The 27507-nt window shown below is 44.5% G+C and overlaps 1 protein-coding gene across 2 annotated transcripts in view; it reads right to left on the bottom strand.

Moving 5' to 3' along the window:
* Positions 1-6485: 6485 nt before the first annotated feature.
* KANK2 (KN motif and ankyrin repeat domains 2) overlaps positions 6486-27507 on the bottom strand; it is a 58347-nt gene continuing 37325 nt past the window's right edge. For both annotated transcript variants that reach the window (XM_032211434.1, XM_032211435.1), the window contains exons 3-13: positions 25081-25192; positions 21376-22911; positions 15704-15826; positions 15519-15621; positions 14825-15043; positions 13530-13617; positions 12520-12739; positions 12147-12289; positions 10789-10989; positions 9039-9137; positions 6486-6642 (exon numbers count right to left, since the gene is read on the bottom strand). In XM_032211434.1, the coding sequence (XP_032067325.1) occupies positions 6583-6642; positions 9039-9137; positions 10789-10989; positions 12147-12289; positions 12520-12739; positions 13530-13617; positions 14825-15043; positions 15519-15621; positions 15704-15826; positions 21376-22911; positions 25081-25117 (2829 nt within the window). In that variant the 5' untranslated portion in view covers positions 25118-25192 and the 3' untranslated portion in view covers positions 6486-6582. The remainder of the gene's footprint in view (positions 6643-9038; positions 9138-10788; positions 10990-12146; positions 12290-12519; positions 12740-13529; positions 13618-14824; positions 15044-15518; positions 15622-15703; positions 15827-21375; positions 22912-25080; positions 25193-27507) is intronic.

Here is a 27507-nt window from a genome sequence, read left to right on the forward strand (position 1 = left end):
AAGGTGCAATAATATCGGCCAGCAATGAACACAACATCACACTTCTGACTTACTCCAGGCAAAGGTACATATCAGATTTGCTTTATCAGATAATGTATGAGCTAAAACAAATCCCAAGGAGGGTCAGGGAACTTCATGTCCTTGCAATTGGTTAAATATAAGGTGATGTTCAGATGGCTTATCCCAGATGCTGATTTCGTGGCAAGATAAGGAATTCAAAATCAATACTCTGGACAAAGCGCAGGAATTCTATGAACATTACCATGTTTCCCAAAAATATGACATGTCTTGAAAATAAGGCCATGTCACATTTTTTGGGTGGGCAAAAACATAAGCCCTCCCCCGCAAATAAGGCCCCTAGACAACACCCCCCCCTCCGGCCAGGCAGAGCGCCACTCACCAACCTAGCAGTATCCCCAAGGTACCAAGCCGTGGGAAGTGGGGGCAAATGCTCTCGTGTTGCTTGGCACCTTCGGGATATTGCTAGGTTGGTGAGCGGTGCTGTGCCCAGCTGGAGAGGGGTTGCCGGGCAGCAGCTATCTTGTGAGCAGGGTCCCAAAGAGCCGAGCACAGCCTCAGGGGCAAATGGCTGTGTTGCGCTGTCGTAGCAGCGCAATGCAGCAGCCATGAAGTGACCACGCTCATGAGCAGCCACCCGGCAAACCCCCTTTGCAGCCGGGCACAGCGGCATTCACTGACTGAGGGGTATCGCCAAGCCGCGTGAGCGCCTGTTCGCTGGCGCCCGGCTCCCGTGGCTTGGGACCTTTGAAATGCCAGTGGATGGCACTTTGCACAGCTGGAGAGGGGGGTACACTCTAGGACTATGCTCTGCTGGAAGCTGGCCCCCAATCATAGAGTGTATTCCCAAAGCGGCTACTGCCAGAAGACTTGATTTGGAAGCTGCCAAAAAAGCCATGCTGGGATGGCGGCAGTGGTGGCAGCGGAGGTGCTCTGGCTCTGCAGGGAGAGCTGGGCCAGGGCATCATGAGGCTGGGAGGCGTGCGGGCGGGAGCAGAATAGCCGCTCATGCAACCCCCCCTCCAGCCGCGCAGAGTGCCATTCACTGGCATTTCGCAGGCGCCAAGGCGCAGGAGCTGGGCAGTGGCAAACAGGCGCTCATGCAGCTTGGCGATACCCCTAGGTCAGTGAATGTGCCCAGCTGGAAAGGGGGTTTGCCGGGTGGTGGCTCATGAGTGTGGAGAGGGCGAAAACAGCCTCCTCGCCCCCTCCAGAGAAAAAACGACCCTACGGGCAAACCGGAAGTTTGGGAACGGATTTCTGGTTTGCTCATAGGGGCGGTTTTAGACCTCTGGAGCCTATGAGCAAACGAAATCACTTTTTTTTGCCCTCCGGAGCCTTCAGGGAAGCCTCCGGAAGGCCCGTGAAGGCTCGGAGGTCTAAAACCGGCCCTATGAGCCATTTTTTGCCCTCCGGAGCTTTCAGGGAAGCCTCCGGAAGGCCCCTGAAGGCTCGGAGGACTAAAACCGGCTCTACGAGCAAACTGGAAGTCTGTTCCTGAACTTCCGGTTTGCCCATAGGGTCAAAATGTTTCCAAATAGATTGGTGGAATGCTGGAGATGTAAGCACAAACAAGGCACATTTTTTCATATGTGGTGGATGTGTCCAGAAGCCAGGAATTATTGGATTAAAATAAAAAAAAATGGCTAGAGGAAATTATGAAACAAAAAATTGAGTTGAAACAGGAATTATTTTTACTAGGCATAATAAGAGAAATTTTTGTAAGAAAACTCAGTACATTATACTCCACATAACAACTGCAGCTAGAATTATCTACGCACAAAACTGGAAACAGGACGACACTCCCTCCATTGGAGTGGTTATAAAAACGGTGCTGATGGACAGGCTAACTATGGAACTCAAAGACAGAGGAGAAATGGAATAGTACATGATTTGGGACACATGGTATAAATGGTTGGAGAATAGACCCTGGGGCTCAATCAGAAATTAAAGTTAAGGTTCCACTCATGCCCATGAAAATCACCTCAGGGAAAATCAAAAGAACCTCCTGTTTTCTGCCATTTCCTGACACTTTTTGACTGGGAGTGGGCACGCGTTATAAAAATGTGTAGGTGAATAATTAAAACAATAGCTAAGGGCCATAATATAAGAGGAGATCATTACGGGTCAATTGACATTTTGCCAAATATTAAAATTAAATACTTTTGGATGTCCTGTAGTAATACTGTAGGTCCAGTACCACCAAATATTCAGAGTGTAGTGTCAAACCTCACCCCCCCCCAAAAAAAAAACTTATCCCAGCTCCCACCAGAGAACTAGCTGCAAACAACTTTTCAAAACAGGGGGAGAAAATCCCTTTACTATTTCATCACGATAGAATCACTTGCAAACCAAATAAAATATGACTCCAAGATACTTTTATTAAATTATTTTTTTCATTAGGCATCTGTCCCAAGTCTGTGTACACAATCCCCCACGGCATTAAAAGAAGTCTCCCCTGCATCTTTGAGAGGCATGGATCCATACCTGCCGGCAGCCCAATTTAAGGTTCAGAGAGTTTGCTTGGGACTGGATTCATCTCTACGCCAATGTATCTCTTCCAAGGACTCAAGAGGGGAGGGGAATAGAAGGGAGGGCAACCTATGTAATGATCCATCCTGATGAAGGGGGATGCTGCAGAAGGTATTAGAGTAGTGTTTCTCAACCTTGGCCACTTGAAGATGTCTGGACTTCAACTCCCAGAATTCCCCAGCCAGCATTCGCGTATAAACAATTCAGTGTCTAGGACAGTGTTTCTCAACCTTGGCCACTTGAAGATGTCTGGACTTCAACTCCCAGAATTCCCCAGCCAGCATTCGCGTATAAACAATTCAGTGTCTAGGACAGTGTTTCTCAACCTTGTCAACTTGAAGATGTCCGGACTTCAACTCCCAGAATTCCCCAGCCAGCATTAGCTGGCTGGGGAATTCTGGGAGTTGAAGTCCAGACATCTTCAAGTGGCCAAGGTTGAGAAACACTGTATTAGAGGAATGGCAATGTGGGCATTTGCTGCAGGCAGGATTGTGCCCTTTGGCAGAATTACATCTCTGCTCCATAAATAAACATTTGGTAGAAATCTGAATTTAGATGGGTTTTATTTCTGATGGAAAGAAAACGCGTGACAATGTTTCTATAGGCTTCACGTAAGCTTTAATCAAGAAGCAAAGGCAGTTCTCTATTCTATTTTTATTATGATGTATATAAATGGCATCACATTCATTTAAATGTATAGAAAATATCACATAGAAAATATCAAGATTATAAACACAATATTTGGATTCTCTTCTAAACGTGTGCATTTCTGAAACCGTCCTTGTTGCTTTTAAAATTCTGCTTCAAAGCAGCAGATAATGAATGTTAAGAAAAAAAATCCTTATACCCTTTATGTATTCAGTCACAGAAAAACTAGCCAACTTCTGACAAACCCCAACTTGTTTCTAATAACGTTTACACAAAGTAGTATCAATTGTGCAGGGTCAGCCAGATGATTTGCAGCTCAATAGTTCTGCTGCCAGCCTTTTTCCTACACTTCCAACATTCTTCTGTTTGTGTTTTTGTTTTAAAAAAAACCTCTTGTAATTTGCATTGCAATAATTTACAGATAAGTCATTTTCTTGGTGTATATTACTATGGTATATATTGATATAAAAATAAGATGTGCCCTTTATTACTTCAAATGATTAGCAATTACAAAAACCTCTATTGTTGATCTTGTTTATTATACTTCTAGCCAGGAGAGTAAAGTTTGGCATCTGATACACAAAGAATTAAGTGCAGAGAACTTTTCAGCTTACAAAGCAAATGGAATATACATTTTCATCCCCTAATCAGCTTGATTCTTTCAATAAGAGGACTTGCTTAACTTCTCATATTGATTTCAATATTTAGCCAAATAATATCAATTACATATTGCTCTTGCATAAAAAACTGTCCAGTTTCATTAAAACTGACTGAACAGAACCATTCACAAACCATTTATTTTAGGCTAAGGATCCAATTTACTGGGAGAAAATCTCCTGTGCAAACTTTGTTCAAATAAATAAGAGCTGTGTAAGCATCCTTGCACAAGCAGCATTCTTGCACAACTCTACCTTTATAGGTTTTTTTTTAAATGATGTGTGTGTTTGTGTGCCTGTGATCTAAACCAAAAATGGCTACTGTATAATCTTGGGAGTGGGTATGTATTTGTTACGTATAGTATATATTTGTTCCATGCTTCTTTTACCACTACTTTACCATTGTATAAGTAGTGGTACATTTATCATACAAATATTTTGACAATTGTATAAAATCTTACAATTCAATGTCATATATTTATTTTAGATCTATTTAAATCCTGCTTGTTTTGTGATTTTGCATTGCAATAAAAATAATTTCTGCTTCACACAAGGTTAGGGATTTCAAAAATTAGTTCAGGTGAATTAAATACAGAGGTTCCATAGCTTTAAAACAGAAAATGAAAGGATTATCTCTTCTCTATGGCGTTGATTTAGAGAGATACTCCTTCATTTGCCTCTTCGAAATATTTTGCCCTTTTTGCAATGGAACATGAATAAATCATAGAATAACAGAGTTGGAAAGGACTTTGGAGGCCTTCTCGTCCAACTCTTGCTTGAGTTGGAGACCCTATATATGAGATGGCAAACCTATGACACATGTGCCACAGTTGGCACGCTATTTGTCAGGGCACATGAGGTGTTGCCCTGTCAGCTGGCCAGTGTGGTTTAAGTGCTCCGGAGCCTTCAGAAACCTTCAGAAAGCTCTGGGGACAAAAAACGACCCTACAAGCAAACCAGAAGTCACTTTCCGAACTTCCGGTTTGGCCTTGGGGCTGTTTTTTTGCACTCTGGAGGCTTCAGGGAAGCTCCTGAAGCCTATGGAGGGCCGGGGGGGGGGGGGGGGGCAGCGGAGGCTGTTTTTGCCCTCTCCAGGCTCCTATAAAGCCTCTGGAGCCTGGGGAGGGTGAAAAATGGCCTCAAAAAAAGAGGCTAAAGTTAGCTGGCCAGTGTGCGCTTGTGCCTCTCGTGCCCTGACAAATGGCTCAGCGGAGGGAGGATTGGGAGTTAGCAATTAAATAGCAATTAAACTTATATACCGCTTCATAGGCCTTTCAGCCCTCTCTAAGCGGTTTACAGAGTCAGCATATTGCCCCCAACAATCTGGGTGCTCATTTCACCCACCTCGGAAGGATGGAAGGCTGAGTCAACCCTGAGCCGGTGAGATTTGAACAGCCGAACTGCAGAACTGCAGTCAGCTGAAGTAGCCTGCAGTGCTGCATTTAACCACTGCGCCACCTTGGCTCACCACCTTCTCCATCCCATTCCATTGCCAGATGGGCGGGCTCTCTCAGCTGCGGCCAGGTGAGGATAACTCCCTCAAAAGCCTGCTTGCCTCTTCTTCCCACCCCTGAGTGGGAATCGCCGAGAAAGGGGCCAGGAAGGTGGTGGCAACTTGACTGCAGTGCGTTTTCAAGCTGCCGGAAGTTGAGTTGTCCGCCTGGCGACGCAGGTCCACAAAAGAGCAAGGAGGAAGGGAGGGCTATTTTCTGGAACGGCCATCGCTCCTTTGCCCCTTTCCCCATTCGACCTTTTCCATTCCTGGGTGTCCATGCGATTGGATCGCTTTTGCATCTTCTTCTTGATAATCGGAAGGAAGCATGGAGCCGTTTGAATTTAGTAGCGAGGCCAATGCCTCTGGGTCTCAGTCACACTACTTTTGAATGTTTGGGGAGGGGGACTGCAATTGTTCCCTCTGGCCTCCTTTATGCTCTGCAGTCTCTCTTGCTTCTTGAATAATTGGGAGGAAAAAGATAAGGCACGTTAGTTTTGATGAAGCAGAAAAGCCACAGGAACATCTAGAGCAGTGTTCCTCAACCTTGGAGACTTGAAGCCCTGTGGACTTCAACTCCCAGAATCCCCCAGCCAGCTGTGCTGGCTGGGGGATTCTGGGAGTTGAAATCCACAGGACTTCAAGTCTCCAAGGTTGAGGAACACTGATCTAGAGACCTTAAGCTTCCTATCTTCACTTTGGCTCACTCTCTGACATAACAGCATCTCATCAAGCGTAGCTGGAAACATGGCCACATGGTTGAAATGAAGTTCACAAAGTCCCATCGCGTGGAAGGTCCGCTTCCCTTCCCTCCGAGGCAGAGTGGATGGTGAGATTTCAGCTGATGAAGGCACGAAGAAGCTAAGGACAGGAAGCATTTCTAGAGGAATTGTATACATTGGCAATGGATATTAAGTAAGAGCCAAGGTGGCGCAGTGGTTAAATGCAGCACTGCAGGCTACTGCTAGATCAGCAGGTCAGCGGTTCAAATCTCACCGGCTCAGGGTTGACTCAGCCTTCCATCCTTCCGAGGTGGGTAAAATGAGGACCCAGATTGTTGGGGGCAATATGCTGACTCTCTGTAAACCGCTTAGAGAGGCCTGAAGGCCTATGAAGCGGTATATAAGTCTACTGCTATTGATATGGTTTTGTTGATATATATATTTCCTTCATCCAGACTGCCAAAGTTTCAAGCAGAAGTAAGAAAACATTTGGATAACAATATCTTATTTGGAGTTATAGAGAACCACTGAGTGTTGTATCTGCATTTTCAGGCTCCAGCTGCTCCAAGGTATCCTGGAAAAAAAAGGACCTCATTATTTTTCTTGATGAAAGAACCACACTTTTCCAACCTCATTTGAGCGTACTATTTTTAATTAATCTTTCCCTTAACTGATAACAGCTACAAAACCCAACAATCTATGACAGTGTTTCTCAACCTTGGCAACTTGAAGATGTCTGGACTTCAACTCCCAGAATTCCCCAGCCAGCGAATGCTGGCTGGGGAATTCTGGGAGTTGAAGTCCGGACATCTTCAAGTTGCCAAGGTTGAGAAACACTGATCTATGAGAATCCATAGGCATACATCCCCCGCTCACTTATCACGTCATTTCGACCCTAACAGCCATTTGTGGTAGATATAATTATATTAAGATTGGAATATGGGAACACGGAAGGATAAGCAACCTGCCCTCAGGGCATGTGGCAAAATGGATTAAATAAGATCTTAGAATTCTCTCCATCAGTTACCCAACTTCCCGTGTCAGTTCACTGAAAACTGTTGGCCGTTTTCAGGAAACCAGATTCTCCCCTGATTTTCACCAAAATAGGGCACGTTAAACTCTCCAAAATGGGGGTGGGGGTCTTATCCAGCGATGTGATGTTATAACATCACAGCTAAGATTCTTGCAGTTCTCAAACATCAATGAACTTTTTTTTAAAGAAAACTGAATCCACAGGAAAGTTACCCATCCTCTGTTATTGTCACCAAATGCCTGTCAGTCTCCTCCAGGTCAGTCTCTGAATCATGTTGCTCCTGTTCTGCCTTGGTTGTGTTTACATTGCAAAAACTGACATCGCATTAATACTACATTAGAGCCACCTAATATTACTTTTTCTTCCTTTCAATCATGTTCCCATTCTCAGACGCTGTCTGGATATGTCCCTGCAGATTAAGTAACGTGCAAGAGTTTTCAGAGATGATTTCCCATTGCCTCCTCCCAACAGCTGAGAAAAAGTGGTCCAAGGAAGGGGTGGGTTGCTGCAGCATTACTGCTGGTTCGGTGCACATGCATGCACAGTTGCCCAAAAATAGAGCTGCGCATGCAGAACCCTAAGAAAAGCGTGACCCGACAAAAGGGCGAACGACAAAACTGCGCCCGACTAAACCGCGTTGCTAAAACCGCGACATCATCAACGCGCCGACAACAGCGCGCCGACAACAGCGCTGAGACAGAAGGGCGATTTCAGTCAACAGAGGGGCGATTTCAGTTAAGGTAAGGGTTAGGTTTAGGGTTAGGGTTAGGGTTAGGGTTAGGGTTAGGTTTAGGTTTAGGGTTAGGTTTAGGTTTAGGTTTAGGGTTAGGTTTAGGGTTAGGTTTAGGTTTAGGGTTAGTGTTAGGGTTAGGTTTAGGTTTAGGGTTAGGGTTAGGGTTAGGGTTAGGGTTAGGTTTAGGTTTAGGTTTAGGGTTAGGTTTAGGTTTAGGGTTAGTGTTAGGTTTAGGGTTAGGTTTAGGTTTAGGGTTAGTGTTAGGGTTAGGTTTAGGGTTAGGGTTAGGGTTAGGGTTAGGGTTAGGGTTAGGGTTAGTTTTACAGCGCGCTTCTGTCGCCGCGCTGTTGTCGGCGCAATTCAGCGCTCATTCATCGGAGCGCTTTAGAACACGCAGTTTTGTCACTGCGGTTTAGTCAGGCGCGGTTTTGTCGTTCATCCTTTTGTGGGTGAACCAAAAAAAGGGGGTGGAGAAACATGTCGCCCCGAATAGAGAACCAGTTTGGAGGCGTGGCAGGCCTGGTTGGAAATTGGAAAGTTTATTTATAGGCCGCCCTTTTCCCTGGGGGGACTCAGGGCGGCTTACAATTCATGGTTCCAGCAACTCAGGCTGGAAAACTATTACCAGTTTTGTCAAACCAGTCCAAACCGGTAGGAGCCCACCTCTGGTCCAAGGTCACCCAGTTGACTTTGTGACCAAGATGGAGTCCAGTTTCCAGCTTGATGCATTAAGACTACACCAAATGGCAATTGCATTACCTAGAATCATTTCTTAGTTTGTTCTGCCTGAAACCTGTTTTTCTCTGGAACTGTAACTGGCTGTTATCTTCGGGCTTAAAAAAAGCTGTGGACCAAATGAAAGAGGACATCACCAACTATGTTTAGGATTATTGGGGAGGGGGAGTCCTATGAGCAAAGCTTAAGGAACCTCTTTAGCTTAGAGAAAAAAATCACTCTTTCTAGCACTATCACACAGAAGGCGGTGAGAAAGCTTGTTCTAATGGGCTTCAATTACAAGAGGCAGATTTTGATTGGAAACTAGGAAGAACAGAAGAACCCATTCCTTACAGGCTTTGACAGAGATTCATAAAGAAAAACCGGAGAGTCATTTACTGGAAATGCTCTCTCTTGAAGTTTCCTGGATTTCAAGAGAAAATGGTTCACAAGTAATTTTATGCTTTTACAATTATAGGTAGCAACTCACCAGTGATGTGGCTTTGGCAAAGTTCAAGTGAGTGTACAGCATGACTGCGATGTCATTTTGATCTGCTTCTATGGCGATGGAGAGAGCTGTGCTGCCATCCTATAAAAGAAGGCAAAAAGGGACACAGGTGGCTGCAGCGATGGTGGGCCTTATGGGGGGGGGGGGGTCACTGTTTTTGCCAAAGAGGAATTATCATTTTGGTTGCCCTCCCTCTTCCTGGGGTTCCAGGAAATGCCATCTGGGACTGAGTCATACAGATCTTCAGTTGTAGTTGTAGTTTATTAGTTTTGTATGCCGCCCACTCCCGAAGGACTCCGGGCGGCTTACAATAAAAAGGGAAGGGGGATAAATAAGACAATACAACAATTTAAAATACAACAACATTCATAATTAAAGTGGGGCTGGATACTTCAACAGGCCTGCCAGAACAGCCAGGACTTAGTAACTTTACGGAAGGCCGGGAGGGTAGTAAGGGTCCGGATCTCAACGGGGAGATCGTTCCAGAGGGCCGGAGCTGCAAGAGAGAAGGCCCTCCCCCTTTGAACATTAATACAGGGAAGTAGTTTAGATACGGTATTAGACTTGCATCAGAGAGACCAGGTTTTGTTTTTTTACCATAGTTGGTTGACTCCAAATCAATCAATCATTTCCTCTCAATCAATCTACTTTACAAGATTGTGATTATGAGGGTAAAATTAGGAAATGTACCCCTATGTATCCCATCTTGAGCTCCCTGACAAAATATTATTAATGCAATAAATAAAATATATTACCATCCTCCAACAGTGCTAACTGGAACATTAATTGTTCTTAGATCTGGTCCATGGGGCAACCCTACCAACAGCAAAGGCCTACAGCACCTCTGCCAGTGAAAATGGAGATCCCAGCTGGCAGAGCGTTGCAGGAGGCCTTTGCAGCTGAAAACAGAGCTCGGGAAGGCTGTTTTCGCTGGCAGAGGGTTGTGGGAAGCTGTCGCAGATGAAAATGGAGCTCAGGAGCTCGTTTTTGCTGGCAGAGTGCTCGGGCCACCACAGGGCCCCCTGGCACGAGTGTTATTGATCTGGACATGCCACCAGCCATGTCCCCCCTCAAGGTCAAATGCAACCCTGATGCGGCCCTCAATGAAATCGAGTTTGACACCTCTGAATAACACAATTCTCATTTTCCAATCACACACTTAGATAATAGGAAAACTATGGTAAATTACAGTAGAAGGCTCAGCCAAACATAGGACCAAGGAGGTTTGTGTGTGTGTGGAAGGTTAGGTAGAATCACTTGAATTTAACAATCATATGTGGAAGGATTTGATGATATTATTCTCAATATGTCCTGCCTCTCTCTTTCTTTTCTAAGATTGAGCTGTAGTTATTCAGTGATAAGAAATAACTACTAAGCCAGTGTTTCTCAACCTTGGCAACTTGAAGATGTCCGGACTTCCAACTCCCAGAATTCCCCAGCCAGGGGAGAGAGGAAGGGGAAGTTGAGAAGGGAAGGATGACAGAGGGAAGAAAGGAGGTAGGGAGGGGGAGGAGAGAGGGAGAAGAAGGTGAAATATATGGTGTATGGAGAGCAGAAGAGCCAATAATTGTTTTTGGGAGTTGATAGTAAGATGAATTGATGTAAACATTGAATAATACAGTACGATATTGGCTATGTAATAGTATACATGTGGATTATATGTTATGAAAATGAAAAAATAAAAAACATATATATAATATATATATATAAACAAAGTATAAGTAGAACTTACATTGTCTGACTGGGCAACATCACACTCAGGGATAGCCAACAGCAGGCGGACAATCTCAGCATGGCCATGTTCACAGGCACACATCAGTGCAGTAGAGCCATCATCGTCTTGCAGGTTGACATCTGCTGAACTTGCTAACAAGGCGCGCACCATCTCCAGTCGTCCATGGCTGACCGCTAACATCAACGCCGTCTGCCCAGCCTGTGGAAGTGGAGAGGGAAACCACGGGAGTTGAGGGGCTGCCAAATGCAGAATAGGGGAAAGTGTGTTGCAACGCCTAGCTCTTAAAAACCATGTGTATTCAGAACAATCTGGAATACTGAAGACACACAAATCCTATTAAGATTGTGCGTATCTACTGCAGCCAGTTAACAGCATTTTAGATGATTTTGAACCATTTCCATGTACTCATGTGAGAGTATCGTTACTACTTTCTGGTTGTCACCATCATCTTCATCCTCATCATGGCCCTTCCCATTTTAGCAATAGCAATAGCAGTTAAGACTTATATACCGCTTCATAGGGCTTTCACACCTCTCTAAGCGGCTTACAGAGTCAGTATATCGCCCCCAACAACAATCCGGGTCCTCATTTTACCCACCTCGGAAGGATGGAAGGCTGAGTCAACCCTGAGCCGGTGAGATTTGGTATTTGGTATTTATTCGATTTGTAAGCTGCCCTATTCCCCGAAGGGACTCAGGGCGGCTAAACAAAAACCAAGGGAAGGGGAACAAATACAGAAAAGTAAGACAAAAACAGGACAGTGATACAAACAATTTAAAAAACACAGCAAGCACAGCAAATTCGAGTAGGGGGGGAACTCAACCCCAGGCTTGCTGGGACAGCCAGGTCTTAACGGCTGTCCGGAAGGCCTGAAGGGTCTGAATCTCCACGGGGAGCTCATTCCAAAGGGCCGGAGCAGCCACAGAGAAGGCCCTCCTCCGAGTGGTTGACAGCCGGCATTGGCCGGCAGATGGAATTCGGAGGAGGCCTAATCTGTGGGATCTAATGGGTCTGTGGGAGGTAATTGGTAGCAGGCGGTCTCTCAAGTACCCAGGTCCAATACCATGTAGGGCTTTATAAGTGACGACTAGCACCTTGAAGCGTATCCGGAGACCAATAGGCAACCAGTGCAGCTCGCGGAGGATAGGTGTAACGTGGGTGTACCGAGGTGCACCCACAATTGCTCGTGCGGCTGCATTCTGGACCAGCTGAAGTCTCCGAATGCTCTTCAAGGGCTGCCCCATGTAGAGCGGCTGAACAGCCGAACTGCAGAACTGCAGTCAGCTGAAGTAGCCTGCAGTGCTGCATTTAACCACTGCGCCACCTCGGCAAGAACCAATTGGGAATGTCAGTACCTGGCTGGCTTTGGCGTTCACGTTGCCACTTTTCAGTAGCTGCATAATCGTCTCCATGTCACCCTCTGTCTGGGAGGCAGCCAGTGCCGTGAGCATGATGGCTGTGTAGCCAGCTTTGTTCTGTTGGTCCACATGACACAAACCTAGAATAACAAGACAGTATTAGAAAAACTCGCCCTTCTGGAAATGCGAATGCTGGCTGGGGAATTCTGGGAGTTGAAGTCCGGACATCTTCAAGTTGCCAAGGTTGACAAAAACACTGTCCTAGACTCCAATTACCCTGCTAAATGGGCTGCCCTGGATGGCTATTGCTGTTCCTGTAGATGGGCTATCCTGACAATGGGCTCCTTCCTTTTCTTCTGCCCCCACCTACCGGTTTCAAGCAGCTTTGCAACCAGGGGGAAGTTGGAATGCGAGACTGTATAATGCAGGGCCGTGTTGCCATTGGCATCTGCCATATTGATGATGAATTCTAGCAACTGCGGGGAAACAGCCCGGAATTCCGTCAAGTGCAGCGAGATCAACTCTGAATCGGCTTCTTTGTGGCAGGAAAGCTTGAGCCAATAGTGAAGCATTGAGCCATAGGCTAATTTCTGCCAGGGTACATGTAAGAAAAAGAAATAACAGGAGAGGCAGGTTAAGAAATGGTTAGGGTCCATTTTTGCATGCTGTCTTCACGGTGGAATGCTCTGTGCTTTTCCAGTATTTCCATTGCTTATCATCGTATTGAAATTTGAAATTGAAATTTAATAAATTTGTATGCCGCCCAATCCCGTAGGACTCAGGGCGGCTTACAGAAACAAGATAAAAAAAATTAAAAAATTAAGAATAAAAATACAGTTATTAAAATTACACAACATCCATTCTGTCTAGGTGGGGTTGGATATTGATCAACAGCCCCAGGCCTGCTGGAACAGCCAGGTTTCGGTGGCTTTTCGGAAGGCCGGGAGAGGGGGGAGGGTCCGGATCTCTGCAGATCCACAGGGCCGGCGCAGCAACAGAGAAGACCCTCCCCCGAGGGGCTGCCAGTTGGCATTGTCCGGCCGATAGTACCCAGAGGAGGCCCAACCTGTGAGATCTTGTTGGTCATTGGGAGGTATGTGGCAGGAGGCGGTCTCTCAGGTAGCCAGGTCCTAAACCACGTAGGGCTTTAAAAGTAATGGCTAGCACCTTGAAACGTGTCCGGAGACCAATAGGGAGCCAGTGCAGCTCGCGGAGGATAGGTGTAACGTGGGTGTATCTAGGTACACCCAGTATTGCCTGCGCGGCTGCATTCATATATTGTTGAAATAGTGTTTGCTGATAACCTGGCCATTTGGCCAGCATATCAGCAGATGCTATTTTATCTCTATATCCACCCCAACTTTAGAAATAAATGTATACCGTTTCTTCATCCATTTGTGGATTCGAACTCTCTAAGTATTTCTGAAGAACTGCACAAGCTGAAAGCAATTCCTTGCTGAGACCCAACCTGGTAATCGAAAGAAAGCGAGAAAAACAAGAGGGGGACATTTTAACTCCTGCCTGCTTTTACATATATTACTAATTACTATTTACTATTATGCGCAGAAAACTGGGTTTTTGTCCTCTCCTCACTTTCCTTTCTTTGTGGCTATAAGGAAGAGTTAAGCAGGATTCATTTTCACTTCTCATGATTTTGTGTTGTTTTTTAACTTCGAACCAACAAATTATGCTTCTTTTAGAGAGCCAGTTTGGTGGAGGAGTGTATGAAGGCCCCAGAATAGAAACTAGGAGACTGGGATTTCTAATCCTGCGTTAGGCACAAAAGCCATCTGGGTCACCCTGGGCCAGTCACTCTCACAGCTCTAGAAAAGGGGGAATGGCAGACCGCTTCTGAAAAACGTTGCCAAGACAACTGCAGGGATTGACTGGTCTGAAAATCAGACACAACTGAAGGGGGGAAAATGTTCATTTTAAAACCAGCCAGCATTCTAATTCCATTGGTGGTCATCTTGTTTAGTAATTCACTGGAAGTGTGCTGTAAATCAAGGAGGAGGGGGAGGAAGAAGAGGAGGAATATATAAGATCATTTTGTGATGCTCAACATATTCCATTTCCATTCCATTTATTGAATTTATAGGCCGCCCAATCCCGGAGGACTCCGGGCGGCTCACAGAAATAAGAAATATTAAAAAGAGTTAAAACAGATAGGACACAACAAATTAAAAAAAAAAAACATAACATGCACCCAGTCTAAGCGGGGCTGGACCTCAATCAAGAGGTCAACAGCCCCAGGCCTGCCGGAAAAGCCAGGTTTTGATAGCTTTTCGGAAGGCCATGAGAGTGGGAAGGGTCCGGATCTCCGGGGGTAGCTCGTTCCATAGGGACGGAGCAGCAACAGACAAGGCCCTACTCCGAGGTGTCGCATTGTCCAGCTGATGGCACCTGGAGAAGGCCCATCCTGTGCGATCTTACCGGTCTTAGGGAGGTATGCGGCAGAAGACGGTCTCGTAGATACTCGTATCTTATTATCAAATAGCAACAGAGCAATTTCAGCAGGTTTTTTTTGGGGGGGGGGGAGTTTGGGGTCAGAAGAGAATGACGGTAGATGCAGGTCAACTTTAAATTTCTTCTAAAGAGTTGAGGAGTAGAGTTAAAGCACGCGGTGCACAGCGCAGACTCTCGAGAGCTCTGAACACGTCCAAACCGATGATTACCTCGTTTTGCCTGCTGGCTCTGCTGTGGTTATTTTCCCCACCTCGACAGGGACAGGATGTAATGTCTCTGTGGTCATTTCAGAAAGCTTCAGAGCTTCATCTACAGTTCCCTGCCCGGCCTGGAGGCCCTCACTTGCCTCGTGGTATTCACTCTCAGTGCTTTCGTTGTCTGAGATGTTCTCAGCTGTGCTGGAGTCCTCAGAGGAGGTAGACTCATACCTGGAACAACACAGGGTTTGAGAAGCGAGCCCAAAAGAAGCCCGAGAAGGTACTCTGGATTCTCTTCAGAACAGGGAGACACTATGGCAAACCCTGGCTGCCTACACTTCAGAATGGAGGACTTCAGGGATGCCGTGTGATTTGGGATCTTGCAGGCCACAATGGGACAATGGAAACCTATCTTGGTACAAATGGCAACTTCCAATAAAAGCAGCAAGAGTAAGCAGAGCTCCTGCCCAGAGATAGATTATGATAGGACTCCTAGGCAAATTCTGACAAAATTGTACAGTTGTTGTGTTTCTTTGAGGTGAAAATAGTATATTGCTTCTCTGAACTCCAAATTAAAGGTTACGGAAGCAAACGAGAAGATAGAAGTCTGCTGCTATGGACCTATATGCCTTGCTACCTCGATTAAGGAATCAAGGGGTAAATAGGGAGCTTCCCATTTTCTTTATAATTCTGAAACTAGATTTACCCTCCATTGACGCCCACAAACTGGAGGCTCTTCTTGCTAGTCAGTATTTCCGTAGATTCTTCTTTCTTCTTCATAATTGACCGGATCCCTGCAGTGGATGAAACTAGGAAGAAAGAAAGGAAGGTAGTCATATTAGCTGGCAGAGAATGATTCCATGGCACCTTTCTCCACCCCCACCTTCTTACCTTGATCCTCTTCCTCCTTCTGCACATCCAATTTAGCTTCTTGAGAGACACAAGGAACCACCTGCTCTCCTTGGAAGGAGTAAAGAAGGGGATCTTCCTTTTTCTCCAGTGATTCTTCGACCTCTGAAACAGGAGAGTGACAACAGATTGCTGCCCTTTGGACATCTCTTTGATATTTTGGTAATGAAGTCGCAATATAGCTGTTTTTGTGGGCTCACGTTAAAAATGCAATATTGTTCCATGCATGCAATAGAATACATGGCTTGATTCAGGGGTGGGTTTCTCGCCCCGTTCCAACCGCTTCAGTTGGAACGGGGCCGGCGGCCTCCTCATGCACGCGCACAGTGTACGCATGCATACTAGCGTCTGTGCGATGCTCCAGCTGCTCCTGGAGGATCACGCAGGCGCTGTATGCGTCCTGCGCATGTGTGGAAGCACAGAACTCGTCAAAACCGGGTAAGGAACGCGGGCAAGCGGGTGGGCCCTTCGCCGTTCCCGAAGTTACTTACTTCCGGGTTCGCCGACCAACCGGTTCGCGGGGACCGCCGCGAACCGGTTGAAACCCACCCCTGGCTTGATTACAACCTGGCCAAGTAACTTAATATTCCAGGCCTGGAAAGTAGGGAACAACGTTTACAGGTAGTTCTCAATGGACCACTGGGTACATGCAGGTTTATCCTCCCAGCTATGAACATGGATCTTTGTCAACTGTAACTTTTTTGTTAAAATGTCTTGGAATTGTATCTAGTAAAAATGTGGTTTTAATGCAAATTTGTTTTATAAAATTTTCTGTATATTTATTTCCAGTATTTTTGAACTTTTTACAAGTCTATCACATATGATAAAAATGTTCCTTCTGTATCATTACATTTCTAGTATTATTTTTTTCACTGTATGATGCGTTTATGTTGGCAATTACTGACTAAACAAATAAAACATTTTGTACCAGATTTTTCTCTTAAGTTGTAACTTGGAGTCAATTCTATGGATTTGCGTTTAGTCAAACCAGGTATTGGCTGTTTTAAAAGAAGCAATGGTTCTAGCTCAGTGTTTCTCAACCTTGACAACTTGAAGATGTCTGGACTTCAACTCCCAGAATTCCGCAGCCAATGCTGGCTGGGGAATCCTGGGAGTTGAAGTCCAGACATCTTCAAGTTGTCAAGGTTGAGAAACACTGTTCTAGCTGGAAGGATATAGAGTTATTTTAGGAGTTATTTTCTTTAACCCTGTTACCCCACATCACGGCAGGGATGAACATCTTTTCTATCCCCCTGCAAACCACCCATCGCAACAGACCCCAAGCAATGCAGCTATTCCACAAGCAAGACTCTACAAACAAAAGGGCCCTTTCTGCATTCAACTGCACAACTGCAGCAGGAAGAAGCTCAGACAAATAAGATCTTAGGGAAACACCCTAAAGTCATCCATTGATTCACAGAGGCTCCGTTGGCTCTCATGTTGCAGCTCTGCAACAGCTGGAAAAGCTCACAATGTTTATCCAAGTCCTGATGCCAAGAATGCAGGCCACTCATCCCAAGGGACCAGGGTTAACTTCCACCTCACATTGGGGCTTCTGCTGTGATTCCCACCTGCAGAGTTAAGAACATGCCAAGCACCAGCAGAGAGCTAAGGAAAGAATTGTGAGGGATAGTTGGGTCCTCCAGACTGAGATTTGATGCTCAATCTAACTCTGAGCCCGAGGAAGCACTTCTGGCCCACCATAGAGGTTCTGTTGGACCAAGATGACTTTAGTTTATCTTCATCATAACTTCAGCTTCCAATAATCTTTTTGCTAAGATTGTTTTTACCTCCCCACTGGGAATTTCACAGACTATTTTAAAACTGCCTTTCTGCTCTGCTCTTACTATAAATTGTGCCCCAAAAGTCAATGAATGCTCCTTTTAAGATTAGAATTGTGTGAGAAAATAGTTGAATTTTGCCATAAACTTGCAAGGCAGACATTAATATTTTGCTCCTGGATTTGACAGGGGGATTCTGCCAGAATTTTTTTTATCTCTCTAAAGAGTATGGAAATCCTGCCAAGCCTTTTGTCCTGGCTATTTTTAATAGGTCCAGATATAAACTGACTTTAATTTAATATAGTGCTATGTGTCACTTTATGCGCATGAATTGATAGTATAGTCATTACATATCTTCCCTTTCATAGAATGAACTTTTTACAGGGTAAGTTTCCAGTTAAAGGAAAACAGATAAATAAAACATCTATACTTGCCCCAAAAGGAGGCAGGCTCCCACATTCATGGCCTTTCAGAAGAGTTTGAAGACCTGGCTCTGCTGACTTCCTTGGGCCTATCTTGAAGGGGAGTCGCAACCTTGGAGTTGGCTAATTGTCTAGAAAGGGCCCCCGCTTTTACCTTTAATTTATTCCTGTTTTCCCTGCACATTTATATGGTTTTTATATTTTTTGACTGTACGTTTTCCAGAGTTGCTCTGTGAATGGGTAAGCGGTCTCTAAAATGGATAAATGAAATAATAAATTAAACTATTATAATGCAACCTTGCTTGAGAAAGTGAAGAGAAAGGTGCATTACTTCATGGAAAATTCCTGTTTCTAGTGCAGCCTATGGCTGGGACCTGGGCTGTTGGCAAATGAAAGAAGGACGTGGCTATGTATATTTAAACACTAGTTAAAGATTGATTTTTAGCTACAAGGTTTTACCTCTCTTATTTTGTTCAGTCTATCTCAGTGTTTCTCAACCTTGGCCACTTGAAGATGTCTGGACTTCAACTCCCAGAATTCCCCAGCCGGCATTCGCTGGCTGGGGAATTCTGGGAGTTGAAGTCCAGACATCTTCAAGTAGCCAAGGTTGAGAAACATTGGTCTATCTGTTCAACATATTGTATCTACCAAATTGAAGGCAAAATTCATACATAGGGCTTTACGCAGATGTTGACACGGGAACGAGGACAGGCCACAACAACTCTTAGACAAAGAATCCTTGACATGGAATTGCAAAGCGAATATAGGACAAAACCAGCTGGTAGAAAACGGGGTCACAGCAAGACTCGTGGCAAAGTTTACATTTGGATTTCTAATGTCAAATTAACTTTGGTCTAAGTTTTGGCTGTTGATGTAGTCCACAATTGAGCCAAAAATTTAGGTTGCTAAGTCAGTGTTTCTCAACCTTGTCAACTTGAAGATGTCTGGACTTCAACTCCCAGAATTCCCCAGCCAGCGAATGGGGAATTCTGGGAGTTGAAGTCCGGACATCTTCAAGTTGCCAAGGTTGAGAAACACTGTGCTAAGTGAAACAACTGTTAAATGAATTTTGCCCCATTTTATGACTTTTCTTGCCACAGTTGTTAAGTGAATCGTTACATTTGTTAAGTTAATAACATGGTTGTTAAGTGAGTCTGGCTTTCCCATTGACTTTGCCTGTCAGAAGTTCTCAAAAGTTCCCATGACTGCAAGAAACTGCCACCATCCTAAATATGAATAGTTGCCAAGCATCTGGATTTTGAACCTTGTGACTGTGGGACTGCTGCGATGGTCGTAAGTTTGAAAAACGGTCATAAGTGGCCTTTCCAGAGCCATTGTAATTTCAAAATATCACTTAAATGAACTGTCATAAGTTGAGGAGTACCTGTACTCATAGTACTAGACATATCATTTTTACTTTATTTTATTGTTTAATTGGTATTTTTCTGTCTTATTGTCTTGATATGGACAGTATCTCTGCAACTGGTATGAAAGCAACTAAAGAAACCCAATTGAGTAATCTTGTCGGGATAAGTGGGTTCTGCTCCCCTGAAACCAAATCAAGGCTAGGCTACTTTAGCAATAGCAGTTAGACGTATATACCGCCTCATAGGGCTTTCAGCCCTCTCTAAGCGGTTTACAGAGTCAGCATATTGCCCCCAACAACAATCTGGGTCCTCATTTCACCCACCTCGGAAGGATGGAAGGCTGAGTCAACCCTGAGCCGGTGAGATTTGAACCGCCGAACTGCAGATAGCAGTCAGCTGAAGTGACCTGCAGTACTGCACCCTAACCACTGCGCCACCTCGGCTCTAGATAGATAGATAGATGATAGATAGATAGATAGATAGATAGATAGATAGATAGATAGATAGATAGATAGATAAGAGATATGGATGGATGGATGGATGGATGGACGGACAGACAGAGATAGATAGATAGATAGATAGATAGATAGATAGATAGATAGATAGATAGATAGATGATAGATAGATAGATAGATAGATAGATAGATAGATAGATAGATAGATAGATAGATAAGAGATATGGATGGATGGATGGACGGACAGACAGAGATAGATAGATAGATAGATAGATAGATAGATAGATAGATGATAGATAGATAGATAGATAGATAGATAGATAGATAGATAGATAGATAGATAGCAATAGCAATAGCAATAGCAATAGCAATAGCAATAGCAATAGCAATAGGAGTTAGACTTATATACCGCTTCATAGGGCTTTCAACCCTCTCTAAGCGGTTTACAGAGTCAGCCTATCGCCCCCACAGTCTGGGTCCTCATTTCACCCACCTCGGAAGGATGGAAGGCTGAGTCAACCTTGAGCCGGTGAGATTTGAACCGCTGAACTGCAGATAGCAGTCAGCTGAAGTGGCCTGCAGTACTGCACCCTAACCACTGCGCCACCTCGGCTCTAGATAGATAGATAGATAGATAGATAGATAGATAGATAGATAGATAGATAGATAGATAGATAGATAGATAGATAGATAGATAGATAGATAGCAATAGCAGTTAGACTTATATACTGCTTCATAGGGCTTTCAACCCTCTCTAAGCGGTTTACAGAGTCAGCCTATCGCCCCCACAGTCTGGGTCCTCATTTCACCCACCTCGGAAGGATGGAAGGCTGAGTCAACCTTGAGCCGGTGAGATTTGAACCGCTGAACTGCAGATAGCAGTCAGCTGAAGTGGCCTGCAGTACTGCACCCTAACCACTGCGCCACCTCGGCTCTAGATAGATAGATAGATGATAGATAAGATAGATAGATAGATAGATGATAGATAGATAGATGATAGATAGATAGATAGATGATATGGAAGGATGGACAGACAGACAGAGATATAGAGATAGATAGATAGATAGATAGATAGATAGATAGATAGATAGATAGATAGATAGATAGATAGATAGATAGATAGCAATAGGGGTTAGACTTATCTACCGCTTCATAGGGCTTTCAGCCCTCTCTAAGCGGTTTACAGAGTCAGCATATTGCCCCCAACAACAATCTGGGTCCTCATTTCACCCACCTCGGAAGGATGGAAGGTTGAGTTAACCCTGAGCCTTGGATGGATAGATAATAGATAAGATAGATAGATAGATAGATAGATAGATAGATAGATAGATAGATAGATAGATAGATAGATAGCAATAGCAATAGCAATAGCAATAGCAGTTAGCAATAGCAGTTAGACTTATATACCGCTTCATAGGGCTTTCAGCCCTCTCTAAGCGGTTTACAGAGTCAGCATATCGCCTCCACAGTCTGGGTCCTCATTTTACCCACCTCGGAAGGATGGAAGGCTGAGTCAACCCTGAGCCGGTGAGATTTGAACAGCCGAACTGCAGATAACAGTCAGCTGAAGTGGCCTGCAGTACTGCACCCGAACCACTGCGCCACCCCGGCTCTTTCCTTGTTCCTTACCTCTTGTTTCTTCACTTCCATCCCCATCTTCTTCTGTGTTGACAATGCTGATCTTCTTCACAGAGTGAAAAGTTGTTGCTGTGTTTGCTGCTCCAATGTGAATTGGGAAAGTGGTTTCCATCACCTCACTTCTCTGGTACGTGGCACAAAGTGGCACCTGGGACTGAACCTTTGGGACTTTCTCAGAGACTGAATCTTTGCCTGCGGACGGCCTGAGGCTGGCATAGGGCTCCTTGCTCTCCAGGGCCTGGGCCCTCTGAGGTCCGGTAGCTACGCTGGCTGCAATCTCCGGCTCCCTTTCCACTTGGACCACTTTGACGGCATCAACCCGAATGGGGGCCTCCCACTGCTGTGCACCTTCCCCCTTTGCTTCCATCGGACCCCCATCTCTTGTCGAGGTTTCTTTGTCTTTCTTCTCCCTGTCCAGGTGCTCCAGTTTCTGATGGGCAGCTTGGAGATCTTGAAGTGCTCTCTTCAATTGTGTTTCTAACACAGCAATTTTGGTGGATAAGGTCTGAATCGCTTGGCATTGCTGCTCCACTTCTGGGGAAGAAGGCAATCCCAACTCCTCCTCCTTGACTGCTACCCCTACGTCACATCTTCCCATGTTCACATTCGCTTCTCCATCTTCGACTGTCCTTCCCACACCCACTGACCTCACTTCTTTCTTATCCAATTTGCCCTTCGTGTCAGCCCTGTTCCTGCTGTCCTCCGTGTCTCCACCTACACCCTCCTCAGGGATGTCTATGTAGAGCTCCCCTCGTGGTTTCCCCTTGCCAAACCCTCCCGGGTGCCCCAAGAACTTCTGGCTCTTGAGCTGAACGCTTAGCTGCCTTTTCTCTTCCTGGAGCACCGAGATCTTCACCTGAAGGACTGGGATCATCTTGACCTGTTCTTCCAATTGGCGCAACTTCTTCAAAGCCACAGCCATCTGCTCCCGAACATACTGAAGATGTCCTGGGGTTGGTGAGACGGGAGTGGATAACCCAGAACCGATGGGTGTCAATTGTCCAGGAGCACCTTGGTGTGAGCTATTGTAAGACGTTGGCTGGGAAATACCCTGGCTTCCAACTAAGGAATTTGTTGATCCGGATACGCTGCTGTGGAGGCTTCCTAGACTACTTGCTGTGGGGGTTTCCCCATCTAGGTCTGCCTGATCTTCTAACTTCTTTCTAGCATCCAGCAACGTTTTCTCCACGCGGGCATTGAAATTGCTGTGAATGGCATTCGGGTACTGTGGGTAGAAGCTACGGCCGCAATAAGAATAGGAGGAATGGCGGCTGTCCATACTCGCGTTGGAACACAGAGACTCCGTGGATGTCCACCATGAACCCGTGTAGCCATAGCCCCGGGGCAATGAGTTGTAGCGCGGTCGGCGATGAACTGGGATGCGCTTAATAGTGTGGCCCTTCTCAATGTCATCCACATATTTCAGAAAGTCCAGATCAAGACGGTAGCCATAAGGAGTCTCCACCGAGTAAGTTAGATCTTGCTCCTTCCCATGGAAGATTGTAGTAGCGGCTGGATTCACCTTTCCTTCAAAAGACAAAAAAGAAAGATCAGCTGATAACCCTTTTCTGCCAGGGTTGAGGATGTGCATAAAAGGACTGGCCACAGAAAGGCGGGGATCACCATGGCCTCGTTGGATAATGAATGTTTCGCATATTATGGCATGTATTGGCTGATCTCGGCATAGAGAGATGTAGTTACAGACCTCGCTCCAATTGCCTCCTATTTCCATTCTGTGAGAAAAATTAGCTTAGAATCAGCTGTATTTTTTAAAATCTGCCTATTGCATCAAAATAGCTCTCCTCAAACAAGGGGGGACTAGTTTAAATAACAGAATAACAGAGTTGTAAGGGACCCTGTAGAAAGGTCATCTAGTCCAACCCCCACCCAATCAGGAGACCCTACACCATTTCTGACGAGATAGCAGTCTATTTTTGAAAGCTTCCAGTGATGAAGTCCCCACAACTTCTGAATGAAATAGAGCAACCACTAAATAGGAACTCTACATTTTCCCCAATTTTGCATTATTTGGATCTGACTGCCAAGGAACAAGCCTCCTTGATTGATTGACTGCAAAGCTACATCTTAAAGAGTTTGATGCCTTTATTCTATAGTCTCATATCAAGTGTCACAGCATCTCATCCAACCTCAGTGCTGGCACAATATAAGGAAATACAGCTTGCGTGTATAATGCTCCTCCATGTGTGGGCCGTTCTTAGTTTACAGGGAACTCTATGCCATTCTTGGGGGACCACAGATCTTTCGGCAGCCCCAATAACTATTTTCCATAGTCCCAATTATTAGTCCTGAGAAGAATGATCAGGAAAAAAAACATTGTTCTGTTCATTGTTGTTTGTTCCAAAAGGTATTCAAATACTGGATGCTAAAAAAAAATGTTAGTGCTCTGCTCGTGCACATAGAGTATTCCAGAAGAATACAAAGTGTTCCAGAGTGAGTGTATTTCTAAGATGCTGGATAGCAACAGGGAATGGATACTATTAGCTTTCTCTTCTTGTAAACTGACCTTAGATGCACTTCTTAAGTTGCCATATTTGGGCGTCTGGCTGGTTTCAGAAGTCTAAATAGGACTTGGTTTGTTCTAACAAGAAAACAATTTTATTCTTTTAACCGAGACTTACTCCCAACCCCTTTTCTCTAATCCATAGCTTTAACTTTAACTCTTAATAAATTTATATGCCGTAGGACTCCGGGCGGCTTACAGAAGCAAGTTAAAATAAGGAGTTAAAATAAAGAAACAATTTAAAAAGAAACAATTTGAAAACAACGCACCATACGCTCAATCTGGGTGGGGCTGGACCTCATTCATGAAGTCAACAGGTAGCAGTAGCAATAGCATATAATTTTATATACTGCCCCTTAGCGATTTATAACATTCTCTGGGTGGTTTACAACGCAGAAGCATTATTTGCACATTGCCTCCCAGCAATCTGGGTCCTCATTTTACTGACGTGGAAGGATGGAAGGCTGAATCAACCTTGAGCCCTAGGAAGATCGGAACTCCAGGCTGTGAGCTGAGTTAGCCTGCAATACTACACTTTAGTTGCCAAATCTATGTAGCATTCAGGGGTTCCTAGAATGAGATTTTTATTGTCTAAGAAATCTTAATTTAGTGGTGTGGCCAGAATTATTTCCACTTGTGTCCCTCCCTTATTTTTGCTTTTCATCAGGAAACACTTTGATTCCAAACTTATATTTTGCAACTACTAATACACAGGTAGTTTTCATTTAATAATTTAGTAACTGTTCAGTTATGATGATGACGAAAAGTAACTCTGTGATCAATTCTTGTATTTACAACCTTTTCAGGTGTGTAAGGTAAAGGAAAGCTGAAGTGAGATCCAAAGCACAGTAGAAGTTTCACTTAACAATTGATTAGCAGCTCCAACTGTGGTCACTAAGAGAGGACTGCCTCTATTTTATAAATACTGTGTTATATGACTAAATCCCAACTGTATTTACAGGCATCAAGTGGAAACATGTTTGCATACACAAGAAACAGAACTGTATCCCACTGAATCCTTCCCATGATACAAAATAAGAAGAACTTTCAGTGAGAATAATTCGGAAACTGAATGGGGCAATGTGATCTAAGATGACTATCTGCATTGGCACAAAGGATGCCCAGTGCCATCTGCTGATGCTCTCTGTTCAAAAGCAGTCTTCATACAGACCTACCTGGGAAAGCAGTCCCCATATGCAGAACCTGGGCCATTCTTTCCACTTGATCAATGTGCACGTTCAAAGCAGCCCAGGAGCCTTCTCACAGCTCGTAGGAAGCCCACTTTGCCTGAAAATAGAAATCAATGCCATCTTAATTCACATATTCTTAAAACAACCAGTCCACACTAGGGGAGTGTGGTTCTGCTTGCTGCTTCAAAAGTTTGTGAGAATGACTGATAGGAATTTGACAGTACTTTCCGAAACCAGGATACTTCCCTCTGGCATAATTACTTCCACTTTTAAGCGAGTAATCACCACCAATTTTGTCACACAAGGTAGGTGTCACATTGAACTTCAAAGTGGGACAACAATTCTTGATTAGAATGTTTGCTATTCCCAAGAAGGTTATTCCCACTATAATTATCTTCAAGTTACAGAGAACAAATGTTGCAATGGATTTGTTACGTTTTAAAGGCTATGCAATAAAAATGTGCAAAACTGAATGTAGTTCAAATGATTAATAGCTCATCCATAAAAATACATCCTGTCTAAAACTGTTTGTATGTTGCTTGCTTGCTGCTAAGAAGAAATATTAAAACACAACTTTCACACCATTCCACCCTTCATCTTCAATAATATTGCCTCTGTTATTTAAAGGACTGTATTTCTCATGTTCTTACTTATATGGTGGAAAATGTTTTAAATATTTAAAGTATAGTTCACCACCATTGGGGTCTAACTGGCTTAAAGGACAACTTGTACTTTTCAGAGTCTCTGATTTGCATGTCTCCCTATATTGTATTATTTTTCTTTTTGCCATTCAGGGTCTTGCTTGTATAACTGAAAGCTAAAAAGAGTTTAACATTCTCTCTTTCCTTCTTAATACTGCAATCTTGTTCACCTCCCAAGGGACGGGGATTCTGCTAGTCACATGCCTTGACAATATCCAACCAGGAGGTGGCACTATTTAATGTATTCGATCCCCCTCTCTTTTTTTCTTATTTGCCAGAAAACAACTCTAACACACACACACTCTCTCTCTCTCCCTCTCCCCCCCTCTCTCCCCCTCCCTCCCTCCCTCTCTCTCCCTCTCCTTCTCCCTCTCCCCCCCTCTCTCCCCCTCCCTCCCTCCCTCCCTCTCCCTCTCCTTCTCCCTCTCCCCCCCTCTCTCCCCCTCCCTCCCTCCCTCCCTCCCTCTCTCTCTCTCTCTCTCTCTCTCCTTCTCCCTCTCCCCCCCTCTCTCCCCCTCCCTCCCTCCCTCTCTCTCTCTCTCTCTCTCTCTCTCTCAGGTTAGGGGGAGGATAGCAAGTAAGGTGTTTCCTAGAAGATAATTAGTGACAGCAACAATTCACAGGCTATGCACCAAGACCAGGAGTAGAGACTGTAGGTTTGAGGGAGGGTTGGGTTCCTGAACCGCGTAGTACCGGTTCGTTGTTCATGCACCGCTCACGCGCACACTGGCCACACATTGCTTGCGCATTTGACTAGAAATTGTTCTGTGCATGCGCAGAACCATGCTGGCAACGGCAGAAAACACTGGAGAACCGGTTCTGGGGAAGGGGGGTGTCAGGCCTGGGTCACTGCTGGTTCTGCAACCTAGGCATGAATTCTACTACTGGTTCGGCCAAACTGGGCGCAACTGGCAGCCACCCACCTCGGGGGCGGGGGGGGGTGTTGAAGGTTTCTGGGAGAGGCAAGTTGAGACCCCCAACCTTTCATCCTAAGGTTCAGTTCTGGGGCTACGACAGTATAGTTATAAAATAAAAATTCTAAATACAAAATTAAACAATTGAGAATTGTTCAGAATACAGAAAATGTATGCTATGGCATGTTATAAGCGGCCTCACTGGCTTTTGGAAAAATTATTCCACATAAGTTAAAAAATGCAAGTCTAAATCTTGGTCATATTGACAGGGTTGTGATTTTACTCATAATGAACTCTTCCCAAATTAGGTCAACATGCAAGGCCTTTTTTAAAAAAAAAAACTTTTATCGTTAAAAGAAAAATTTAAAAAATCGTTGGACATGGTGAAACCATCTTGGCCATCTCTCTGCCACACAGCGTATAACAAAGATCTCTTGTGTATTCAATACCTGCTATCACTTACTAATTATATATACATACTTAACCTCTTCTACATGGTCACAATTACATAATGTATTACCTATATTGCCTCTTAATTCGATCTATGCATCCTTGTGCTTAGTACATATACTTAGTATGGTATATAAAAGTGTATGTTAATTGTGTTTTTAATCTACCAAATATGTAATTGGGCGGATTATTCAGGTAGTAAAAGAACAATCTTTTATGAGGTTGGGGGTGGGTTTATTATGCAGTGGACTTTTTAAGGGTTGCCCAGAGTCACCTCTATGTGGCTTTGATAGCTATATAAATTTGTTAAACAAACAAACAAACAAACAAATAAATAAATTTACCTA

This window comes from Thamnophis elegans, chromosome 2 (assembly GCF_009769535.1).
Source record: "Thamnophis elegans isolate rThaEle1 chromosome 2, rThaEle1.pri, whole genome shotgun sequence".
Taxonomy (NCBI): Eukaryota; Metazoa; Chordata; class Lepidosauria; order Squamata; family Colubridae; genus Thamnophis; species Thamnophis elegans.